Source organism: Elgaria multicarinata, chromosome 13 (assembly GCF_023053635.1).
Source record: "Elgaria multicarinata webbii isolate HBS135686 ecotype San Diego chromosome 13, rElgMul1.1.pri, whole genome shotgun sequence".
NCBI classification, from domain to species: domain Eukaryota; kingdom Metazoa; phylum Chordata; class Lepidosauria; order Squamata; family Anguidae; genus Elgaria; species Elgaria multicarinata.
This window is the reverse complement of record NC_086183.1, coordinates 18,906,830-18,931,338: the sequence shown is the minus strand read 5'-3', so window position 1 is coordinate 18,931,338 and position 24,509 is coordinate 18,906,830. Positions and strand designations below refer to the sequence as shown.

Below are 24,509 nucleotides of genomic sequence, written 5' to 3'. Positions count from 1 at the left end.
AAAGGCTAATATTAGCAGAAGCTTCTTAAGATCGGTTCAGTAAATTAGTATTCTTTTTTAAAAGTTTGGAAAGTTGCTGTAAGAGAGTGCCAGTGTAATGTGGGTGCTAGAATATTGGACTAGGGTTAGGGAGCCCCAGGTTCAAATCATGGGTGACCTTGGGCCATTTACTTTCTCTCCGTCTCGCCCTACCATATAAGGCTGTTGTGAGGGTAAAAGTGTGTGTGTCTCTGTGTTGGGAGACCCAGGTACACCGCCTTGAGTTCCTTGAAGTCATGGTTGGATATAAATGTAATAATATTTTTTTAAACCTGAAAGATGGACATTACCCGAGACTCAGCAGTGGTCCCAAAATTAGAATCGGGAAGTGTCGAGGCCCGATAGGGTCATCCCAGGGATTTGCAGTTTGTGATTGCGTGTCAGATTGGTGTTAGCCTGGTAGTGTAAGATGGTTTTCCCATACTCTTTCTTGTACCTAGAGGAATGTCTGCAACAACTGGAAGGATCACAGAGTAGCTCCAACATGCCAGGTTGCAGAAGCTGACAAATGGAATATATGTGTAGGTATTTGAACGTAGGCAAAGGGGAGAGCTGGTGTGTGTGTGTGTGTGTGTGTGTGTGTGTCTAAGTGTGAGACAGAGGTTAGGAATCAGATGGGTACGCTAATTCTGGGGGACACCCTTGCCAACGGATGACCACATATGATACAATCAGCAAAGCAGGCGATTGCCTACATTCCAGGTATGTGCTGAAAGAGACTCCTGCACATTCTGGGTATAGCTTGGTGGACCAGCTTAATCTTGTTTGATTGTGGCAAAATAGCAAGCTGTTAACATTATTTTGGCCAGTGCCAAGTGTAATGATGAAAACAGTATTTTATCGTTTATTTGTCCGCCTCGGTTGTCCTCAGAGGTCTGGCAGTGATGACACGCTTGCCCTCACTGAGAACGCTGTTTCCGTAATGAGAATCTTGCTATGTACTCAAGATGTGCTGAGCTGGACCTTATTTATTTATTTATTTATTTCATCTCTATACCTTCTTAAACAAAATGCTGGCCATTCCGTCCTCTGCCCATTGAGCATGTCTCTACTTCTGCTTGATGTATCCAAGATAGAGTCCCCTGTTTAGGGATATGGGTTTTTTGTTTTTTTAGCATCTAGAAGGCAGAGAGTTCCGTAGCCATTTTTAAATAAGACTGTTTCAGAGGTCGGCAGAATCGTGGGCTTCTGACTATTCGTAGCTTTATTAGCCAAGAGTTTGCACATTTTTAGCTGGGTAGGTAGCCAATTTTTTTTTCCTAGTAGCCAAAGCGGCTCTGCTTTCTCACTTCCTGTTCCATAGTGTCCTTTTGTGTGTGTGTGTGTGTGTGTGTGTGTATCCGGTGCCAAAAGAAGGTGTTTTGTGGGGAAGGAGCAGCGAATGCTGTGTGCTTGTTTCAGCCTCTACCCTCCCAGCACAATAGGCAGGCAAGAGCCGTTTTGAAAGCCATGCACCCTGCCTTCCTGTACTCACAGTGGCTTTTATAGTTAACTTGCCGGAAGTAAAGTTGCGGTTGCCAGGGAGAAACGTGTTTCTGGACCCCCGTGGCCAGCCAGCTACGAAGGACATATAACAGTCCTGTTTGTTTTCTGCGTCTAAGGTTCTCCGCGGAGGAGCCAGTCAGCGCCCTTTGACACCAAATCAAAACCAACAGGGCCAGCAGACTGATCCTTTAGTGGCCGCGGCAGCAGTGAATTCAGCTCTTGCTTTTGGACAAGGGCTGGCAGCAGGGATGCCAGGTAGGAACTTTTAATTTCTGGCAGGAACCAGTGTTTGGAGAGACGGGGGGGGCTTGCATTGATGCACAGTAAAATGTGACGTAGATTTTCCATTGTAATCAACTGACTCTGTTTTCATAGGCTATCCAGTGTTGGCTCCTGCAGCTTACTATGACCAAACAGGTGCCCTTGTGGTGAATACAGGGGCTAGGAATGGCCTAGGAGCCCCAGTACGACTGGTAGCCCCTGCTCCTGTCATCATCAGTTCCTCAGCAGCACAAGCAGGCAAGTCTTGTTCTTGGAGGTACCAGTGATTCTGGCTGGGTTTGCATGTTATGCTAATCTGTGGCATGGGTTTTCGCATTCTGTGTTTACGTATTTTGCAAATCCAGCCATGCTAACAATGGTTTGTTAACCACAAACAACCCAGAAAGAGTAGCCATGGTTTGTTGGGTTGTGAACTCTGGGTTGTTTAAGTTATGGGTTGTCTTTATGTGTGAACCCAGAATTGTAGGTTGTTCATATGTTGCTTCACCAGGTTACAGAGGCAGCAGGCAGGAGTGGTCAAAAACCCCAGCCACTCTACATGCCAGCAATACAGCACCCACAAAGATATTTGGGATATAGAAGGGAAACAAGCAACCCAGGGATTGAGAAAATAAACCATGGTTTGTTCGATGGTCTGCCAGACGAACGCTGGGTAGGGCAACAAACCGTGTGTCAAATAAACCATGGCTTAGTGTTATCTGGAAACCAGGTCTGCGACATAATGTTCTTGCAGCCCCGTATGTTCATGATGTATATAACGGGGTATATCCAAAATCTGATGGAACAATAACGATTTTCTAAGACTAAAATTTTTGGGGAAAAGATGGAGTTGATAATACTTGAGGTGGTGTTATTTTTACATGTCCAGGAAGGTGTATAGCCGTGTTTTCCCACCGTATGCTAACCTCAACAACAACAGCCTTAGTGAGTCAAAATGTCTGGCCAAACAAAACATTCTCTTCTGTCCCTGTCCTCGTCCTCCAACCCTGCCCCAAGGCACAGCCCAAAGTAAAAGAAGGTGACCTCAACTATCCTCACCTTGGGTTAATGTAAATTCAGGCTATGATGAAGAAAATTTCTAGACATGATAGAAGAGACATACAAGAGAGGAACGAAAAGGAGAGACCTTCATTTAACCTTAAGCACTGCCTAGGATCTAGCATAAGTACTGTGATGAGCATAATCAAATACTACATAAATGTGAGTGGACAATTGCCTAGAAAGTCCATTACAATAACATTTAATTTCAGAATCATGGATGGCTCTAAATGAGGGCAGAAACTCTATAGAAAGATGGAAAGGAGAATTGGGAGGTTTAAACCCTTCCAGGAAGTTCAGAGTTTTATTTAAAGCCACTCTACTAGTACAAATTAGAAATACCTCCCCCCACAAATATCTAAACTCGGCTAATCAGAAATCAGTCCATTGGGTTCCGTGGGGCTTACTCCCAGGTAAGCAGGCATAGGTGCCTAAAAATGCTGGCATGGATGAAACATCTGCGTCAAGGAGGCTATAATAGGCATGAATGCTTCCTGTAAGAGGTGGAAAGAGCACAAACTGGCAAACATGCTTTTCTTGACAATAAGTCAAGCCAAAAACAATTTGAGCCAAGTGCTAATGATAGAACAGCTAATAATACCTTTTTCTTCATATCCATCTTCCAAATCAGGAAACCAGCCAGAGAAGCAGTAAGTCCATTACACAGACCGGGAGAATATCTAGCAGAGATGCGAAATGAATTCTTAGTGAACTCGAGTGTGAAATGCTTGACCTTTTGACTGGGGCTGTAACCGTAGGCCTGTTTACCTTGGGAGTAACCCTTCACGGAACTCAGTGGGACTTGCTTCTAATTAGACACGCATAGGATAGCAACCTGTTTCCAACACCATTTGTGTCCTTTCCAGTAGGTTGGAAGGTAGCAAATGTTCCGGTTCATTTTGTTTGGCCATAGACCAACATACCAACAATCACATGTCAAGCTTTTTAAAATCCCAGTGCCTCTCCCCATTTCTCCTTCCGCCTCCAATTAAAATTGGAGGCACGCTTCACCTGTACACCTGCAAGGAGGAGCTTCCTTTAAGCAGGCTAAAGGACAAGGATGGCCTGTCCTTAGAGGAGCCCCAGCATCACTATCTCTGGATGAGTTGCTGTTTTGAGAGCGCCCCTCCTGCCCGGAACGGGGCAAGCCCAGAGCTGATGACAAGGGAGGGAGGAGGCCACCTGGATGTAGGCCTGGAGCACTTCTTGCAGCAGAACTGCCTTGCCCTGTGGAGGGTAGCTGGAAAGAGGCAGGGCAGATCCTCTTCAGTAGATGGGCTCGTAGCAGCCTTTAATTTTGGGGGGGCTGGGCTGGGCTGGTGACCCGCTAGCACAGCTTTCCCCACAGTTTGGGTATTACTGGCCTAAGCCAGAAATGGTCTCTGGTCTTTTCTGCAGAATAAATGTGGCAGGCAGTGGACAGATCGAGTTATTTATTTTTTTAGAGTAAGTGGAGTGCACTACATAGAGCAGGGGTGGAGAATGTCTTTCAGTCTTGGGCGAATTCAGTTTTGGAGTAGGCCTTGGTTGGAAGGTCTTAGGGGGGCACATAAATGACTTGGTTGGAAGGTCTTAGGGGGCCACATTCAAGTGGCGGGTGGGACCAAAGGCAAAGGGACAGGGCAAAAGGAAATGGTGGTGTGACCAGGTTGGGCGAGCCCAGGAGGACCGGATTGGGACCCCGGGACCGAGGTTCCCCACCCCTGACATTGAATTTCCCAGACTGAATTGCGTTAAACATGATCATGTTTCTTCTCTCTCTCGTTAGCAGTTGCAGCCGCTGCCGCTTCAGCAAACGGCGCTGCCGGTGGTCTAGCAGGAACGACCAATGGACCATTTCGCCCCCTCGGGACTCAGCAGCCCCAGCCCCAGCAGCAGCCCACCAGCAACTTGGCTTCCAGCTCCTTCTATGGCAACAACTCCCTAACTAGCAATTCCCAGAGCAGCTCGCTCTTTTCTCAGGGCTCCGCCCAGCCTGCCAACACTTCCCTTGGCTTTGGGAGCAGCAGTTCCCTTGGTGCTACTCTGGGGTCTGCGCTGGGAGGCTTTGGAACAGCAGGTAGGGAGTTGCAGCTGCCCTCACTGGGAGGAATGTGTGTGTGTGTAATGGGGAAAGAATCAAGATTTGATCTAGCAGGTCATTCCTAAATAAAATTCACGGTTCTGCCTGTGATTTACCTAACAGATTGATTGATTGATTGATTGATTGATTGCACTTTTAGACTGCCTAATAACCCAAGTTCTGTAGGTGATGTACAATACATAAAACTCAAACAATTTAACAATGAATAAAAACACACAAAGCCAAGATTTGCTACAGAAATGTCATACTGAGCATGTCTAATGATAATGCTTCCAATTACGTAGAAACTCGATCTTCATCAAGGAACTACCATATTAGTAGTAGTAGTCAAAAGGCGGGATACAAATAAATATAATAATAATAGTAGTAGCTGTACACCCTTTCTCCAGAGAGGTTAGGGTGGCATTTTATCTACATAACCATCCTGTGAAGTTAGGTTATACTCAAACCATGATTAGCCCAAGGTCCCCCACTAAGTTTTGTTGCTGAATGGGGATCTGAACCTGGTTCTCTGCTGTCAAAGGCCAGCACTCTAACCATTGCACCACACTGTCTCCTAAAAATACTGAGTTGAATGCTGACCAGGAGACAGCGGTTCATACTGTACCTTCCGTTAACTTGAGTTCTTAGACAACATGCTTAGGCAGCTCAGAGTTCTTTTGTACTGTTTGCGTTTATGTCTCATCCGACTATATCCGCCGTTTCTTCCCGTTTCAGTTGCAAACTCTAACACAGGTAGCGGCTCTCGCCGAGACTCCCTGACAGGCAGCAGTGACCTGTATAAGAGAACATCTAGCAATTTGACTCCTATTGGACACAGTTTTTACAACGGCCTTGGATTTTCCTCTTCTCCGGGACCCGTTGGCATGCCTTTGCCTAGCCAAGGACCTGGCCATTCTCAGACTCCACCGCCATCCTTATCTTCTCATGGATCTTCTTCAAGTTTAAACCTTGGTAAGCTAAGTCTGCCTTTGTGCTCTGTGAGTCTGTGGCCCTTTCTACACCTCCCAGCCTTCCGGGAGGGAGGGAAGGAGTGGGGAGGATCTCGCGATATTCTGCTCGTGAGATCCTCCCCCTGGATCCTTACGCGCGCAACATCCCGGGAGGAAGGAGGGATGTCGCGCCAACCCTTTAAAAATAATAATAGGGGAAAGGAGCGCAATTGCACTCCAAACAAAAATGTACATTTGAGAAAAACAAAACGTGACAAAACACCCCCCACCCCCCCGATCGGCACAGAGTACATGAAGAGCTCCATGTCCTTTGCCCGTTTCCCACCTCTTCGTGGGACCGCAGAAAACCTGGGAAATCCCCAGGTTCCATTTCCCCAGGGTCATCCCCGGTTGACCCCGGGATCCCCTATTTGAACGCACAAGGATGACCGTGGGGAAAAACAACGGTGTAGAAAGGGCCTGCGTTTGGGTAGAAGCTACTCAACCATCATGGCTTCCTACCTGACCTGCTGCTTGCATATTCTACAAGGATAAATGACTTGGTTGGAAGTTGGATGATGTTCCGGCGGGTGCCAGGGCTTCAAAGTTCTACTTGACCCCAGAGGCAAAGCACAGAGAGGATGACCTGAACTTGATGCAGAGCTCCCTTGCCCAGGGTCCTGCTCTAGACTGAAATAGGAAAGGGTACAAGGATCTGATAATCTAAAGGCAAAAGGAGTAAAAAAGCAGAGGTGTCAGGGAATAGGACTTCTTTGGGGTTGCTGGGAGGTTAAAGACTGTGTCTTCATCCTCTCTAACAAGGAGTTTCTCGCTATTCCTGGCTATCAGCTAGGGTGGAGCATCGTCAGGGCAGGGCTCCTGGGAAGCCTCTAAAACGGCGGGGTGATGGTGGTGTTTAACCTCTTTTAGCTTGAGGGCCAATTCCATTTCAAAGAAGCTTCCAGGGGCTGCATTCCCATGGTGGGTGGGGTCTGCAGATAAAAGGGGCAGAGTCAAAGGCCGCAGAGGTGGGAGCAGCATTTTCTAGCTTGAAGCTCTTACTGCTGGTAACTAAGCCTTAAGAGTGGCGTTTCAGCCTTTCAGACTGGAGGGAGAAAAATGACACCGTAACTGGGAAACTTCCGAATGATTGGCAGTTGGAGGAAAGAGGGTGTGGCATGGGGAATGGGGTGTGGTCAACTACGGAACCCTGGAGGGCCGGGTTTGGCCCCCAGGCCTGAGGTTCCCTGCCCCTGTTCTAAAGGCCATTGGTGGGTAAGGTGGCTGTTTTTTTTGTTTCGTTTTCCCCCTGGAGTTTTTCTCCTCTTTGCCAAAGTCTTTTCCCTCCCCTACTTCTGCCCTGTCCTAAAAGAAACATTTTATGGGCAAGCTTTTGGCAGCCCTGCGTCCTTTCCCCGTCCTCTTTGTTAGCCTCGGTCCCTTGCCTGGTGGTCACCTTGCATGCTGCTGGACTTGCACAGCTGCTATGGGGGAAGCTGATTTCTGACTTGGCCAGGGCTGATGGCTAACACAACATGGTGTAATTATTACCAGGGAAGCACCAGGCTTTTGTTTGGAGGCGGGGGCGGGGCCTGTCAATGACCTGTCAACAGGTATCCTATATTTGTGATAGGTGGTGTGATTTCACACTACTGAGCAAACCTAGGCCAGATCTGCACCAAACAGGATATAACACTTTGAAAGCAGTTTGAAAACAGTATATTGAATGCATCATGGGCCCCAACGGTTGTCAGTGCACTCCTATACCGTTATAAAGCAGTAGTGTAGATCCTGCCCTGGTGTTTTCATTTCCCCCGTTTCTAAGTTGGAATCAAACATTTCAAATGCTTGAAGATGTTGAAAATGTCTTCCTCCCAGAAAATCAGAGCTAACAGGTTTGAAAAGCTGGCTCTGCGCAACTGCTGGGTACACATAATTATAGAATAAGTATCCGAAGGATGCAACCCCAAAACACTTTCCTGGGAGTAAGCCCCATTCAACACACTGGGACTTGTGTCTGAGTAAGCATGGATAGGCTTGCAATGCACATGTCCCTCGCATTAGCTCTCTACCTGTTGATATTGGCCCCCTCCTCTGCCCTTCATCGCCTTCCTTTCTCCTTTTGCCTTCAGTTCACTCTGTCCCTCCTTAAACATCTTCTCTTGCTCCATCTTCTCTTTCCTCTTTGCTTTCCTATTCCCTCTTCTCACTTCCTTTATTCCTCCGGCACCAATCTCCTTGAAGCCTTGTTTGCATTCATTTTCCTTGGCTGCACCTTGCTATTAGAATTCCCTCCAGGCAGCCTCCTCCTACTCATCATTTAAGAAATGCTTCAAAATACCTATCTGTTTTTCTGGTTCTGTCCCAACTTCTTCCTCCCTTTCCTGTTTCCTGTTGTTTTTGATGGTAAGCCTGTGAGCAGGGCTTGTCTTGATTTTAATGTTGTGCAGGGCCTCGTAATAATTTTGTAGAGAAACCAACGCAAATATGGAAGGGGCCGTGGAGAAGATACCTCTTTGATTTGGGAACTTTAAGCTGTAGAGTAGAACCTCCAGCTAGGATTGGGCAATCAAATGTTTTAGTCATTTAACCTTTTAAATATTGGTCAAACAATTGTCTAGTATGTTGAAGCATTAAACATACTAGCATTAAAACAGGTTTTATGTTTATGCTAATTGTATAAAGAAATGAATTGTGAAACAATGAAATTAAATTTAAAATGTATTGAAGAGTTAAACTTTTTAAAAGTTTTTAAAACATTAGGGAAGTCTTCCAAAAAATGTGAAAACTGCCATCTACACAGTGGCATTTTCGGAATATTTTTTAATAGCTTTCACTAGTTGTCACTGCATTTCCACATCAACTATGCTTTGGCACAGCTATCAAAGGTGTCACACCTTTTTTGTAAATGCTCAAAAATCAAGTTTATAAATCTAAACATGTGATAGAATGAATTTGCTACTGCATCAGTTAATCAGTAGTTACATCAACCTGTCCAAAAGCACCTTTCATTTGAGATAAAAATGTATTATGGAAGATGGGATTATAATAAGCCCCACAATGCAAGCTCTAAAAAATAATAATAGCCAAGCCTTTCTGAATGCTCATGCATTGAGAAGATAATAAGTGAAATAATGATGTCTCTCTTCAGCCACAAATCCAGCAGTTCCCAGAATTCCAGTTCACAAGTTAACTCGCTTTGAATTAGTGGAATGCCGCTCACAAATCTATTTCAGCATTTTGCCTTATTCATCCGCTTCTGATAAATCATGCTGGAGACCAAAATGTAAGGCATGTCAATTCACTGTGCAGCTAACTCTATTATAATAGCCTTCGTAAGCTTTCTACCTTTGTATCCCTTTACATCCTAAAATAAAAATGTAGCATATTTTGAGCAGGACGCCATAGGCACATCCTAAATCTGTTGGATTAGATCTAGCAGAAAACCATGGTTTTCTGGGAATCTGGGCATGTTTAGCCTGGAGAAGAGAAGATTGAGGGGAGATATGATAGCACTCTTCAAATACTTAAAAGGTTGTCACACAGAGGAGGGCCGGGATCTCTTCTCGATCATCCCAGAGTGCAGGACACGGAATAATGGGCTCAAGGTACAGGAAGCCAGATTCCTGCTGAACATCAGGAAAAACTTCCTGACTGTTAGAGCAGTATGACAATGGAACCAGTGACCTAGGGAGGTTGTGGGCTCTCCCACCCAAGAGGCATTCAAAAGGCAGCTGGACAACCATCTGTCAGGGATGCTTTAGGTGGATTCCTGCATTGAGCAGGGGGTTGGACTCGATGGCCTTGTAGGCCCCTTCCAACTCTGCTATTCTATGATTCTATGGTTTCTCACTACGAGAATCAGCTACAGCAAGCATCAGGCACTCTCCCCTTCTCTTCTTTGCCCAAGAGGAGAAGAAAGTTCTCTGTGGTGTCCATACTTAGAGAATTGTGGTTAGTTTAAACTACGGCTAGTAAAAGCAAGCCAGAATTTGATCCTAGCTTCTTCTTACTAACCATATTGTAAACAATTTTTATTTATTTTATTTATTACATATTTATACTTCCCAACAACCAAGGCTCTATAGGCAGTTTACAATTAAAAATCAGAACGAGTTACAGTCCAGGGAAGGCTTGTCTAAAAAGACACGTTTTCAGGAAGCATTTGAAGGATTTTTTCTTTTTCTTTTTTTAATTCCCCCCCCTTTTCTTAGTTTTTAATTTATTTTTATTGTAACTAAAAAGTGATCAGTCCCCTAACTATTGATGTCTAAACAGCTGTTATATAAAATTAATTAATACAATTTTTTTGGGGGGGGGAATAATGCAAAGAAGGAAAGAAAAAAGGAAGGAAAAAAGAAATATCTAAATAAACTAATAAGTATGCTGTATAATCTTCATTTGTTGTTATAATGTCCAAATGCTCAAAGCTGAAGCAGGCATATATTGTTGTGAGTCTGGTTGTGACGTATGTTGAATAAATCTCTACCATATAGCATAAAAAGATAGTGGTTCTGTTTTTCCTTAGAAGCAAGTCATGAGGTTTTTTTTATTTCTGATATTGCCACTGACCATATACAGTATTTCGGTACCATGCCGATAAGTCCAAATTGTCCATCAGGTTTCTGCAGGTTTATCCAATTTTTTCCACCGCTGTGTATTCGTCTGGCGAGCGGCAATTAGTAAAAATAATAATAAATCTTTACTTTTCAAACTTACATTAGATCTTTTGTATATTGATAATAAAAATAATCCTGGATCATATACAATCCTTTCTCCAGTAATCCTCAATTCTTTCTGTACTAACATTCAGAATCCCTGTCTATGCGGACAAGGCCACCACAAATGAAAATATGTTTGAAAGATGTTACATTTTCCGCCTCCCGAACCGCACGAGGGAGGGTTTTCCCGAGGGTGGGCGCCGCTACAGAGTTCACAGTTCCACAAGTTTGGATGCAAAGGGAACTATGCTTCCTTTAAAATAAAAAAAGCAGAAGTTTTTGATCTCCTCACAGGCAACAAAGAGGAATTGGACACAGAACAGAACCCCTACTGAAAATGGAAAGCATGGTTTCAATTCACTGGAACTGAAGTGAATTGAAGCCATGTACGACAATGGAATCAGTTACCTAGGGAGGTTGTGGGCTCTCTCACACTAGAGGCCTTCAAGAGGCAGCTGGACAACCATCTGTCCGGGATGCTTTAGGGTGGATTCCTGCATTGAGCAGGGGGTTGGACTTGATGGCCTTGTAGGCCCCTTCCAACTATGCTATTCTATGATTCTGTGAATTTATGCCTGAATCAAGCCATTCATTTGGGTTGCAATATTTATGTTTCTTTAACATGTGCTCTGCCTCAGTTATGTCCTGGGGGTGGATGGGTGGAATTTCTCCCATATGTTGACAGCCTTTGTTATGTCTTACCCGCTGCCTGATAAGATACCGTGGTATTTCAAAGATATTTTTTTTTAATGATCACAGGGGGGCTCACAAATGGAAGTGGCCGTTACATTTCTGCCGCCCCTGGAGCTGAAGCCAAGTACCGCAGCGCGAGCAGTGCCTCCAGCCTCTTCAGCCCCAGCAGTACTCTCTTCCCTTCCTCACGTTTGCGTTACGGGATGTCTGACGTCATGCCCTCCGGTCGCAGCAGGCTGCTCGAAGACTTTCGTAATAACCGGTACCCGAACCTGCAGCTGAGAGAGATTGCTGGGCACATCATGGAGTTCTCTCAGGATCAACATGGGTCCAGGTGAGATGGGGAACCAAATATTATTATTATTATTATTATTTATTTATTTATTTATTTATTTATTTATTTATTTAGCACCATCAATGTACATGGTGCTGTACAGAGTAAAACAGTAAATAGCAAGACTCTGCCGCATAGGCTTAGAAAGTCACTCTTTTGTTTAAATGTTCAACGATCCAATTCATTTTTTAAAACAAACAGTAGTGTGAGTTTTGTAGTGCACAAATACATCAGTATTACCATAAACCTCTCCAAGGCCAATTTCCTATAAAATAAAAATGTTTTATGCCAGGTGTCATTATTATTATATGTGTCATAATGCAAGTGGTACAAAAATGGCCGGTCTCTGCTGAATGAAGGTTCACACATGATGAGGATAATGAGTCCCAAGAGAGGGAAATCCAGCCATTTCCAAAATTCCACTTGTTCACCGGTGTTGACAGCTGTGCTGAACCACACTGAATTGATGGGATGCCAGTCACAATTCCATTTTAAACATACTGCCTTATTTGTGAGATTCTGATAAATCACGGCGCAGATCAGAATGGAAGTAAGGCATGTGACATGTGCCTGGGCATTTCAGTTCAACTAACTTCGAGGATCATTATCCCGTATAACAAGCTGCCTTGAACCATGCTACCCCATTAAAGCCTAAAACCAGAATGTAATAAATAGTGGGTAAGAGACTATAGGCATATGTTAAACCAGAGGTGGGCAACATGGTGACCGCGAGAACCAATGTGCCCCTGGGTGCCTTTCCTGGCACCTGCCAATGTATTGCACCCATCCCATTGGAGCAGGTAGTGACAACAGCGGGGTAGAAAGTGAAACATTTTAGGGTCCCAAGAGTGCTACGTTTCCCCAGAGTCCAGTATTTTTCTCTCAAGCTCCTGGTCTGAGCTATCTCTATTACCAGACAATTCCGCCCACTCTATTTTAGATGTTTATTTTTAAAAATGTTTTCCCCATGCTCAAAATAAGACATGCTGAAAGTAAGACAAAGTAATCATGTATGAGCCACAGAAACGAAACGAAATTGACCGAAAGCTTGCCAGAAAAAGAAAGTATTTCAGCCCCTTCTAAATCCCAATGAAGATGTTAGCTGCCATATTTTCTTGGGATTTGAAATATGGATGGGAGAAGCGAGGATGCTTGAACTTGCTAAAATTCACTGAACTTTTCTTCAAAACTCTGTTCGGCTCACTCCTGTTCTCATTTTGCAATCTGTTTTTGTGTGTGTGTGTGTGTGTGTGTGTGTGTGTGTGTGTGTGTGTGTGTGTGTTTTTGGTTCATCCAAATGTAGAAAGTTGTGCATTTTTTCAAATCGAGAGTTTTGTGAACTTAAGTTTGGTAATTTGCAACCATTCTCGGCGAATATGTGCTCCTGTTCATATTTGGGGTTGCAAACGGGGCATTTTTGAGTGATTTGCAGACTGAGCCCAAATCCTCCTACATCCCTCCTTTGAAGTTTCAGAGCCACCTACTATAAAAGCTCTAGTTCTAGCTGCCGTTGTCCTTACTTGCTGCAAGGACGGCAAATAATACCGGCTGGCCAGATTGCGAGTGCATGTGAGGATAGATAAAGGGGGAGACAGTCCCTCAGGTAAGTTGGCCCCACGTCACAAAGCTCTTGTTTGCTTTGTCTGTCTGCTAGCGGCACACTGTCATTTGATACACTCTGGGCAGGAGATTGTCCAGCTAGATCTTTAACCCTGTTTTCAGGTTTGCAACGGATACTCAAGAAAACATTTGGTTCAACTGAATTAGTGTAGTCAATATTTCAGTTCAGGTAAAAGCCGTAAACCCTTTCTTTTTAATTGCAACATCTGCAGGTTTATCCAACTTAAACTGGAACGTGCCACCCCAGCTGAACGGCAGCTTGTCTTTAATGAAATCCTGCAGGCAGCTTATCAGCTGATGGTTGATGTATTTGGAAACTATGTAATCCAAAAGTTCTTTGAGGTGAGTCCTATCTACAAATGCTATTTCTAGAGACCATTTTTGTTTCTTTGGTTCGTTTTTTTAACAAAAAAATATTTGCATCCTAAATTGAAGAGAGGAATCTCTACTCTGTAGGATTCCAATCTCTAAATATTATTACTTCTATCGTTGCCTCTAGTTTGGCAGCCTGGAACAAAAGCTAGCCCTGGCAGAACGTATTCGCGGCCATGTCCTCTCCCTCGCTCTGCAAATGTACGGCTGCAGAGTTATACAGAAGGCTCTCGAATTTATCCCTCCAGACCAGCAGGTAATTGTAAGTTTCCATTTTAACTTTACTTCTTGATGTTGAATGTTGTTGTTGTTTGTCGTTCAAAACTAAATTATTTTGAGTTTTGTCTTTGTGGGTTTTTTTCCCCCCCTTTTAGTTTTTATGGTGCATCTGTTCTGTGACCTGTGTAAGTGTACAAATAGTAATACATGCCGGGGGAGACAGGACTAGGGGACCGTGGCGGAGAGGGAGGCTGTGAGTGAGTTTCCAGATTAGTGAGGAAAGCATCCCTTAAGCAACACTTTTAAGTCTTTGCTCTTCTTGATCTTTTTGAGTAAGGGAAGTGCTGATCAGTGGCTAGGTCTGCATCAAGAGAAAGATCCAACTCTTCCTGTACCCTGCAGATAAACAGGATGCTAAGCAAAGCCTCTCCTTGTAATCTCTGAGAATAGGTGGACGCATTCCTTAAGGTTGAAAAGGGACTACAGCTGAGCGGTAGAGTACATGTTTTGCATGCAGACATTCCCTGTTTCAGTTCCTGGCCAGTTAAAAGAATCAGGGAACAGGTGATAGAAAATACTTCTTTCTACTTGAGACCCTGGAGTGCCACTTGCTAGTCAAGACAAGATTGAGCTGGACGGAATAATAGTCTGAACTGGTATGAGGCAGCTTCCTCGCTTCATGTGATTCCACGATGCTTGTCGGCTGTGATTCTGGTGGTGCTTTCTCTCCTGTCTCTTTACCCCCTCCTTCCATAGAATGAGATGGTCCGGGAGTTGGATGGCCACGTGTTGAAGTGTGTGAAAGACCAGAACGGCAATCACGTGGTGCAGAAGTGCATCGAATGTGTGCAGCCCCAATCACTACAGTTTATCATTGATGCATTTAAGGGGCAGGTAAGTGTGAACCTTACGATCTAAGTATCCTTATTTCCCATGAAAAGCCGCCACAAAGAATGTTGCCCTTTGCCCTTTCTCCGCTGTTGTATGGTAACCCTGTTTTCTAGGGAAACTCCTGGGAAATTCATTTCATTTCATTTATTATATTTCTATACCGTCCCATAGCCAAAGTTCTTTGGGCGGATCATAAAAAATAAGGGGGAGAAATCTATTTATTGTTGTTCATACAGCAACAGTGAGTACTTTGCATAACAGGGTAATATTAACGAAAAAATGGGCTTTCCTGCCCTGTACACTCCAGATTTTTCACAGAGGAGAAGAGATTATACATAAATTACATTACATGTAATTAATATAATGTAACTTATGTTCTGATCTCCTACTGAAACTAAAGGGTTAAAACCATAAATGTTACAGAACAAGTAGGCTTTGAGGAAGGATTTAAAGGGAGTGATAGAGAGAGAGAGATATCATTGAGGTAGGTATTCAAAGTGGGAACAGCAAGGGAGAAAGTGGGGTCCTTTCAGGAAACCTTCAAACAACTCCAGGGAGGGATCCGGAGGAGCAAAGATCATGAGGGCAGGGAAACAAGGACATTGTCTTTCTAATGAACCCAGTGTTGATCCCATGAGCTCCTTGACTACTTCAATCCAAGAGGTACTTTTGTTTTCCACAACTATGGTTTGATGTGAAGTTCGGATATTTATTCATTTCTATATCTGGGTGATGAGCGAATTTTGAAAGCTGGCCTGGTCGTTTTTCACTCAAACCGCACGACGTTCATCCACCTGTCTTGACATCGGCTTTGCAATCCCCTAAGATGGAGCTGACGTCGTTTCCCGGCTTTTGGAGCCTGGCAGCAGCCAAGAACCAGCACGTCTCAAGACGCTTTGCGCCCCCACCGAATGTCTCAGTTGTCTGTTTTTTTTGAAATTTAGGCTGTTCTGAGTAAGGCATTTTTCCCTGTCCTCACCTGTGTCTGTTGAACTCAGGTGTTTGCCTTGTCTACCCATCCGTACGGCTGCCGTGTCATTCAGAGGATCCTTGAGCACTGTCTACCTGAGCAGACGCTCCCCATCCTTGAAGAGCTTCACCAACACACGGAGCAACTTGTGCAGGTAGCGCTTTAGAGGTTGCTGCTAAACAGGCTGGCCCAAGAAGGGGTTTGAAGAGTTACACAGAAGGTCGAATGCTTCCAACTCCTGTTCTTCCCCACCGTAGCAATAGGAGAAACAGCATCTGGTAAAATCATCCCTTCTGGAGACGTTCTTAAAGTTAGAAGGTGCCTCTTTCAAGGTTTGGAATCCTTGAAAGAGTACCAAGGTTCCTTTACTAAAACGCCACCCAGGCACTGCAGTCGGCGTTGGGTGTATTTCTTATTTTTCTTACAATGCTAAGTACGTGTACGTACTGTGGCTTGAAGCCAGATTGCTCAGTCACCCCCCCCCCACCCCACCCACTCCTTTAAGATAAAAGATAAAGTATATTTTGCTTAAATGGTCAAATTACACTTAGGGAAGAATTTGTATGCTCCCTGGAGATGGGGCTAGAAATAAATACGAGTCTGGTATTAGGATCACATATACAACAACAGTTTAATTTTCATTGCAGGTTTTTTACAATCTGGTTTCACTAGATCAGGAATGGGCATAATGTAGATCGGCATCTACCGGTAGATCTCTGGATGATTTGCAGTAGATTGGCAAATTGTTTAATAATAGCAACCGCAACATGGCATTTCTACCTCAATGAGGTTGCTGAAATGAAGAAAGTTTGAAGGGACCACGTGTGAACTTCTGTATGAAAGGACTAAGAACTCAGTGCAGTTCTGGTGCTGAAAAGAAATCCTCCGTCTTGGGTGTGCTCAGAAGCACTCTATTTGTTGATTCTAAGTGGTTTTGCATCTGGCCTTAGCTGCCTTTGGGATTTTTTTTTTTAAAAAAAGCAGATCAGACAACCCTGATGTCTGCCTACTCCTGAACTAGATTCTTGGATAACTTTGAAAGGCATTCAGACTTTTCAGTTGGTCCAAAATACAGCAGCCATGCTTTTTCTTAAAAAATAAAATAAAACCAGCACCATTTTCCTCCATATTCGTATCTGTCCAGTATTAAGACGTCTTCAGTGGCTCTCAGTCTGCTTTCAAGTGCAATTCAAAGTACTGATTTGAACCTGTAAAGCCCTGGCAGAAGGATACACATCCTTGCATGTGCATCCTGCCCATTCCTTAACAGCATTTTCTTAGGCTGTTTCTACACCTGCCTTTTCCCCCAGGATCGTTCCTGTGCATCCAAATGCCACACGGGATCCCGGGAGCAGGCAGGGACGATTCCTCCATTTTCCTGGGATAATCCTTAGGTGTAGAAAGGGCCTTGGGCAGCTGCCTCTATGTAGAGGGGATAGGACCCAGCAGCAGAGCCTTTTCGGTGGTGGTGCCCCATTTGTGGAATGCCCATCCCCAAAATATTTGCGATACCTTCTCACCAAATGAAGATGATTTTATTTACCTGGACCTTCGGTGAATTTTTCAGAGCGCTCCTTGGTTGTTATCACTGCTGCTTACAGTTCTATTTTATGCATGTTAATTCCCCACCCCACCCCTTACAGTATTTTAGTGTCATTTGCTGTGTTTGTAAGCCAACTTGGGGGGCCCTTTTTGTAGAAAGACAGGGTACAAATGCGAAGTAATAACAAATAACATTTCTAATACACGGAGTTGTTTTAGAGTTGATGTACTCCTGGTATCTCCCAATAGGATCAATACGGGAACTATGTTATCCAGCATGTACTTGAACATGGGCGGCCTGAAGATAAAAGCAAGATAGTGGCAGAAATTAGAGGCAATGTGCTTGTGCTGAGTCAGCATAAATTCGCCAGGTATGGTGTTTCCTTGTTATATGTTTTCCGAAACTTTTATGAGACCAGTCTTGCGGTACCCGGGAGAGTGTCCCAGGGACCATAGGATATAGCGGATTTCCCCTCCCAAGGCCATAGGCACAGCTAAGACCTCAAGAGAGAAATCTGAATGGGGATTTCTCCCCCGCGCCCACCCTTTCAAGCCACCATAGAAAGCAACCCAGCTGCTTCTCTTCCGAGGACACAACATCTTCAGAGGAGGTCAGGAAACATGAAAAGGGAGCATGCCGGTGGGGGGGGCAGGGGAAGGAATGGAGAGGATGTGGAGATGCCGTATCCTCAACCCTCTCCATCTCTTTTTTTTTTGGGGGGGGGGGGAGGAAATAAATTTTTAACATTATATGCAAACATAATTTAAACTAACATAATAGTAATAATAAGCATCATTATTTTTATTTATTTATTTATTTATTTAAGGATTTTTATGCCGCCATTCAGCCAAAAAAAGGCTCTCACGGCGGCTTACAAAAGTATTTCTTGACAGTCCCTGCCCACAGGCTTACAATCTAAAAGACATGACACAAAAGGAAAGGGGATTGGGAGGGAGGAGGAGGAGGGGGAAAAGGAAAGCAAATTCAGGCACTACAATCTTAGTTGGAAAGTTCAGCAGTTACAGGTGACAGCAGGAGGGAGGGGGCTCTCAGCTGGAGCTGGAGCCAGGCACGGTGGAGAAGTGCCTGGCTGCCGCTTCCTCCCTCACTGGTGGCCTCTGCAGAGACAGTTGGTAGCAGGAGGGAGGGGGCTCTCAGCTGGAGCTGGACCCAGGCACGGTGGAGAGGTGCCTGGCTGCTGCTTCCTCCCTCACTGGTGACCTCTGCAGAGACAGTTGACAGCAGGAGGGAGGGGGCTCTCAGCTGGAGCTGGACCCAGGCACGGTGGAGAGGTGCCTGGCTGCTGCTTCCTCCCTCACTGGTGACCTCTGCAGAGACAGTTGACAGCAGGAGGGAGGGGGCTCTCAGCTGGAGCTGGAACCAGGCACGGTGGAGAGGTGCCTGGCTGCTGCTTCCTCCCTCACTGGTAATCATTAGTCACTCTGGAAACTTTTGTTGAAGGCTGGTATTAAAAACCCATAATTTTTTTTTAATTTATTACACAGATTTGCATACTCAATGAAATTAACGAAGTGGTTAACATAATATAACAATGAAATACAATAAAACCCCCACTATTGAATCATAAAACTAGTGATAATTGGCTGGGTCAGACTTCAGGGGAGGCTGGCTTAGAGATGGAGGTCTTAAGGAGATGCCTGAAAGTCAAAATTGTAGATGCATGTCTGGTTAATAAATATGTAAAGCTTGTGAATTATGTAGATGATCTATTATGGACTTATATGCAATTCTTGTTGAGTTGGTTGAGATGTAACATCAAATCATGGTTTAGAGCTATGAGAATAAACCTCCAAGGAGCCTCAGGCTCCTCCCCTGGCACAGAGTTTGTCGTTGGCATTGTGCATAATGCCAAACCGTCATTTAATGCTGTGTGAATGAGCAGGAAGGAGTCTGTGCAAAGCATCATACATGAACATAACCTTCACCTACCGTGTGACCAGGAATAGGAATAAACCAAGATTCTGTTTCATTTTTGCCAACTCCTGGTTTGTTGTTACATACGAACCAGGAATCACAGTTTAAAATTAACTCTGGTTTGTTAAACAAGGCAATAAAACAATTCACAGTTTGTAGTTTGCTTCTTTAGCAAGTGACTAGAGTTTATTTTAAACAGTGGTTCCTGGTTTGCATGTAGGACAAGCCAGGAAACCAGGCAAAGTGAAACTGAATCCTGGTTTATTGCTCTTGACCATGCTGGGGGAGCGAACAAGGCCCAAGCTTTGCTTGGGCTCCTTTCAGCTCATGCGCATAGCACATGCCACCATTCAGATGTTACAATATACACAGTTGAGCGTGGGGATACACCCCCATGTTGCGTAGCAAACTGATTTTGAAGCATAGCTGCTTTGTGACTTATTAGGATGCTCTGTTTGTGTGTCGCAAATGATCTGTGACCCTTTTCACTTGTTACAGCAACGTCGTGGAGAAATGTGTTACGCACGCCTCCCGCACTGAGCGTGCCATGCTGATTGATGAGGTGTGTACTATGAACGATGGCCCTCACAGTGCCTTATACACTATGATGAAAGATCAGTACGCCAACTATGTGGTACAGAAAATGATTGATGTGGCAGAGCCGGCCCAAAGAAAAATTGTCATGCACAAGGTAAGCTGCTGGTCGTGATTTGCCAGTATTATTGTACTGAAGAGCAAAGCAGAACAGGTAAAGAGGATTTCCCAGGGAACCCAGCCAAGGGCCTAGAGGGTTCTCCTGGCCATCCTAGTTGCGTACTCAGAAAATAGAAGTTGTCACTGCTCTGTCTATGGCTACACCCTTGTCTTCTCTTTGTTGTAGAGATTAATCGAGCACATGTGCATATCTTTTGCTTGTTTTGCATCATTGTGCTTCTGTGCTAGTCAGGATGGGGGGGGGGAACTAATTATGTCATGTGCAGCCACTGCAAAGCCCAAGAGCTCAGCTGTCACTTATGTATTATGTAAATTCATTGTTGGGAAGAAGCACAAGTCTTTACAGATGTTTACGACAGCAACATTAGGCAAGTCTGGAAGAAATGCTAGCCACACAAGTGGATTATACTGGGTCTGCTCTAAGTATGACTAAGGGTTCAAGCCTATGGAGATGCTCTGGCCACCCTATGTTTTCGCTAGACGTGCGATTTGGTACTTCTGAGCGGGAGGGAAGGAGGCTGGGGCGCTTCCTGGTCTCCTCCTGTTCCTGCATCCTTTTCCCCATCTCCGCGCTCCATTTCCAAATGTGGAGACATAGCTGGTGCAGAGGGAACCACTCCTGCTACAAGGGGGAGTAGTTGAGCATCTTAATCAGATTGACTTTTAATGTTTGTTGAAACATTAACGTAACTCCCGAGAATGAAGTAGGTTAGAAAACATGGTAGTGATATTATCTACATTTGGTGTGGGGAAAATAAATGGTCCACCTGCAGATTTCTTTAGTACCGTAATAAGGAAATGGAAATTCCCCGGTAAATCACCTCTTCATTTTGGTTCAATTGCATTGTACCCCGATTTAGTCTTGGAACAGGTAACAGCATTGTTGGTACCAAGTAGCATTGGATTGAAAATCCACCTGGCTCCGTGAGGGCAGCAGACGCCATGACCCACACCCTTTGTCCCTTCCCCCCTGCTGTGCTAATGGTGGCCACCATTAACGCAGTGGGGTAAAATACGCAACTTCCCCAAGGCTGGAGAAATTGCATATTTTCTCCCCTTGCTCTAGGGGCATTTCCCCAAGGCCGACGCCATTAGAATGGAGGGGAAAAACCTATGATTTCTCCAGCTGTGGGGAAATTGCATGTCATCATCCCCCCAGCATCAATGGGGGTCTTTACGGTCCTGGAAAGTGCGCTTTGCCAAGGGCTCACCTAGATCGGCGAGTTCACGGGACGGGCCCCCCAAGAGTTCTCCAAAGCTTACTTGCAGTCTTAAGTCTACTCAACTGTCTACCAGAATGCCCACCCTATAGCATATCCCTGCGTGATTCACGGTGACCCATAGCTGTGGGAACAGGAGGATCCTTCAGAATGTTCAGAGGAGGGCAACCAGGAGGATCAGGGGTCTAGAAACAAAGCCCTATGAAGAGAGACTGAAACAACTGGGCATGTTTAGCCTGGAGAAGAGAAGATTGAGGGGAGACATGAGAGCACTCTTCAAATACTTAAAAGGTTGTCACACAGAGGAGGGCCAGGATCTCTTCTCGATCCTCCCAGAGTGCAGGACACGGAATAACAGGCTCAAGATGAAGCCAGATTCCAGCTAGGACATCAGGAAAAACTTCCTGACTGTTAGAGCAGTACGACAGTGGAATCTGTTACCTAGGGAGGTTGTGGGCTCTCCCACACTAGAGGCCTTCAAGAGGCAGCTGGACAACCATCTGTCAGGGATGCTTTAGGGTGGATTCCTGCATTGAGTAGGGGGTTGGACTCGATGGCCTTGTAGGCCCCTTCCAACTCTGCTATTCTATGATTCTATGAATCCATGACAATTATTTGCAGAGGTTTGCGGGCTGTTCCTAAATCCCTCTATCCTCTCATCTTATAGATACGGCCACACATTGCCACTCTGCGCAAATACACCTATGGAAAACACATCTTGGCCAAACTGGAGAAGTATTACATGAAAAACGGGGTTGACCTTGGGCCCATTTGTGGACCACCAAATGGTATAATCTGAAACAATGATCTATGGAAGAGAGCCAGTGACCATCTGGAATTTACAACCAGCAGCCAGTTATATTCCAATATATGCTTTGAAAATATTCATGGTTGCTCAACGTAGACATAAGAACTACAAAAAACAAAACAAAAAAAACCGGGGGAAAAAAGGCAAAAAGACCCTTTGTAAATTTCTTTAATTTTATTCTGCATAACATGTACTAATTATTTTTTTAAATACTTAATTGCCCTGCTGTTTCAGTGGTGTATAGAATACTTGTACATAGGCAACAGATGTACATGGAAAGCCACATTTTTGTTCACTGATGTAACTATTTCAAATACGGAAACTTTCAGGGTGGCTAATCTAAAATTTAAAAAACCGCAATTTTTAACTCCTCTACCTTACAGGAGAGCTTTTTTGGAAACACCTGCTTTGTTCTCTTTTAGTCAGAACTCAAAGAGAAGTTTAGAATTTTAGTTAAATTGCACAAATCTGCATTTAACAATGTTTATAAATTTAAAAACAAATCAAATTGCTAAAGCTTCAATTTAAGATAAGTTTTTAAGTTTCAGAAACTTTTAAAATTCCTTTTTCTTAGTATAACGTGCTAAATAAATGAGCTTAAGCATTCAAAATTGGGAGAGAACATACACACCGAGAGAGTTTTTAAAGTAGATGAAGGGTGTGTGGTTACTGCCTACTCCAGTTTCTTCTGTTAACACGGAGGCAATTTTTTTTAATTATTATTTAGCATGTAGAGAAAATAAAATCCAACTCAACTTTGGTCTTGCTTCTATAAATATATAGTGTATACTTGGTGTAGACTTTGCATATATAAAAATTTGTAGTATTTTCTTGTTTTGATGTCTAATCTGTATCTATAATGTACCCTAGTAGTGGAACATACTTTTGATTGTACAATTGTACATTTGTAAACCTCTGTAATGTAAATGTGGAGAAGTTTGAATCAACATAAACCCATTTTTGGTAAGAAAATAAATTAGCAAACCCTGTGCATTTCAGTGTATATTCACCCCTTTTATGGTCGTAGCATATAGTGTTGTATATTGTAAATTGTAATTTCAACCAGAAGTAAATTTTTTTTCTTTTGAAGGAAATGTTCTCTTTATACAGCCTGGTTAATGTTTAAAAGAAATGCTTGGTTTTTTTGGTTTCTTTTTTATTTGTCACCTAGTCGAGAGAGTAGAGAATCCTTTCTAAATGTTCTACACAAATGATTCAGTTCAAAAATAGTGTTTATTTGACTCTTTAAACAATAAAAGTAATGTTTTACTTATTTTGTGGCAGTAAAAGAAGTGCAGAAAAGTACAACTCCCCTTAGTATTCCTTTACAATCAGAGTTCCCTTTCACCTTGTAAAGTGTGAATCACTTTGCCTTTTTGTACAGAAGATAAACTGTATTTTGCATTTTGTCTACTTGTAAGTGAATGTAACATACTGTCAATTTTCCTTGTTTGAATATAGAATTGTAACACTACACGGTGTACATTTACAGAGCCTTGTGTATATTTCCAATGAACCTTTTTGCAAGCACACTTGTAACCATATGTGTATAATTAACAAACCTGTGTATGCTTATGCCTGGGCAACTATTTTTTGTAACTCTTGTGTAGATTGTCTCTAAACAATGTGTGATCTTTATTTTGAAAAATACAGAACTTTGGAATCTGGGTTTGTGTTTCATTTGAATATTTTCAATATAGTGCACCAGGACAAAATATTCTGACTGCTTGGCTGTCTTTCTTTCTGACTTTACAGTTTTCTCAGATAATGCTTTTAAGTCCTGATTATTGTCTTTGTAAGGAAATACTTATTCATGGCATTGATAGGCTGCTTTTCTGCCAAAACACTCAAGACTCGTTTTTAAATCTTACAGCATTAGCTTTCAGACAAAGAGATTAAAGGAATTGGGGCAGGAAGAACATCCAGATTCAAGTACAGTTCGTATGATTACTTGAGGATATTGCATAATGACTAGAAGGGCCAAGCTTCGCCCTCCAAGCTTCGCCCAAAGGAGGGGGGTTCACAGAACTTCATACCAGGCAATATGTGTGTGCGGGGTGGGTGGGTGTTGAAATGATTTTGCTGTTAATTGAGTTCACTATTGTGCAGTTGCTTGTACACTTTGGCCACAGTAAGATCTCAGAGTTAAAAACTGAAGAGCTGGAGCTATCGTGGTTGTGTTTCTTATTGGGAAACAATAAAGAGGTCTGGCATGTAATCCAAAAAGCTTTATTCAGGCAATAAACATCTCTTCCCATCTGAAGAGAGTCCAACCTCTAGGCAAAACTATGCAAACTGACCGAGACAATTGTCTTTTCAAGAAAAAAGGGAAAGCCTTTTCCCAGAATGCTTTAACTTCAGGGAGACTGGTTCCGAAGAAGCCTTTGGCGAAAAGCTAGCCGGGCCAACCTTCTCTCACCTTCCTTTCGCTTCGCCCATTTTAGTCTGCAGCGTACTCTAGGATCAGCTAGCCTTTCAGTGCCCTCCCCCTCGGAAGAATACTGATTTCCTACAGACTGTACGTTGTTAACATTTTCTGAGATAAGGTCTGACGAAAGTTCATTCCCAGCTGGTGAAGAGCCCGTGAGAGTCACCTCCCCCACACCCCGT

The 24,509-nt window shown here is 43.8% G+C and overlaps 1 protein-coding gene and 1 non-coding gene across 12 annotated transcripts in view; both read left to right on the top strand.

Annotated features, from left to right (window-relative positions):
* Positions 1 to 23,566, top strand: part of PUM1 (pumilio RNA binding family member 1) — a 72,511-nt gene extending 48,945 nt beyond the window's left edge. For 4 of the 11 annotated variants that reach the window (XM_063140530.1, XM_063140533.1, XM_063140532.1 and 1 more), the window contains exons 11-23: positions 480 to 560; positions 1,641 to 1,779; positions 1,900 to 2,043; positions 4,613 to 4,903; positions 5,645 to 5,881; positions 11,340 to 11,607; positions 13,440 to 13,569; positions 13,727 to 13,861; positions 14,575 to 14,712; positions 15,708 to 15,833; positions 17,471 to 17,592; positions 19,656 to 19,848; positions 21,759 to 23,566. In XM_063140530.1, the coding sequence (XP_062996600.1) occupies positions 480 to 560; positions 1,641 to 1,779; positions 1,900 to 2,043; positions 4,613 to 4,903; positions 5,645 to 5,881; positions 11,340 to 11,607; positions 13,440 to 13,569; positions 13,727 to 13,861; positions 14,575 to 14,712; positions 15,708 to 15,833; positions 17,471 to 17,592; positions 19,656 to 19,848; positions 21,759 to 21,890 (2,136 nt within the window). In that variant the 3' untranslated portion in view covers positions 21,891 to 23,566. The remainder of the gene's footprint in view (positions 1 to 479; positions 561 to 1,640; positions 1,780 to 1,899; positions 2,044 to 4,612; positions 4,904 to 5,644; positions 5,882 to 11,339; positions 11,608 to 13,439; positions 13,570 to 13,726; positions 13,862 to 14,574; positions 14,713 to 15,707; positions 15,834 to 17,470; positions 17,593 to 19,655; positions 19,849 to 21,758) is intronic. The other 7 variants (XM_063140540.1, XM_063140539.1, XM_063140538.1 and 4 more) reach the window with 3 other exon arrangements.
* LOC134408538 (small nucleolar RNA SNORD103/SNORD85) lies at positions 914 to 1,001 on the top strand. The gene has a single exon (XR_010026111.1). It is a non-coding gene; the product is annotated as a small nucleolar RNA SNORD103/SNORD85 (small nucleolar RNA).
* Positions 23,567 to 24,509: the final 943 nt, after the last annotated feature.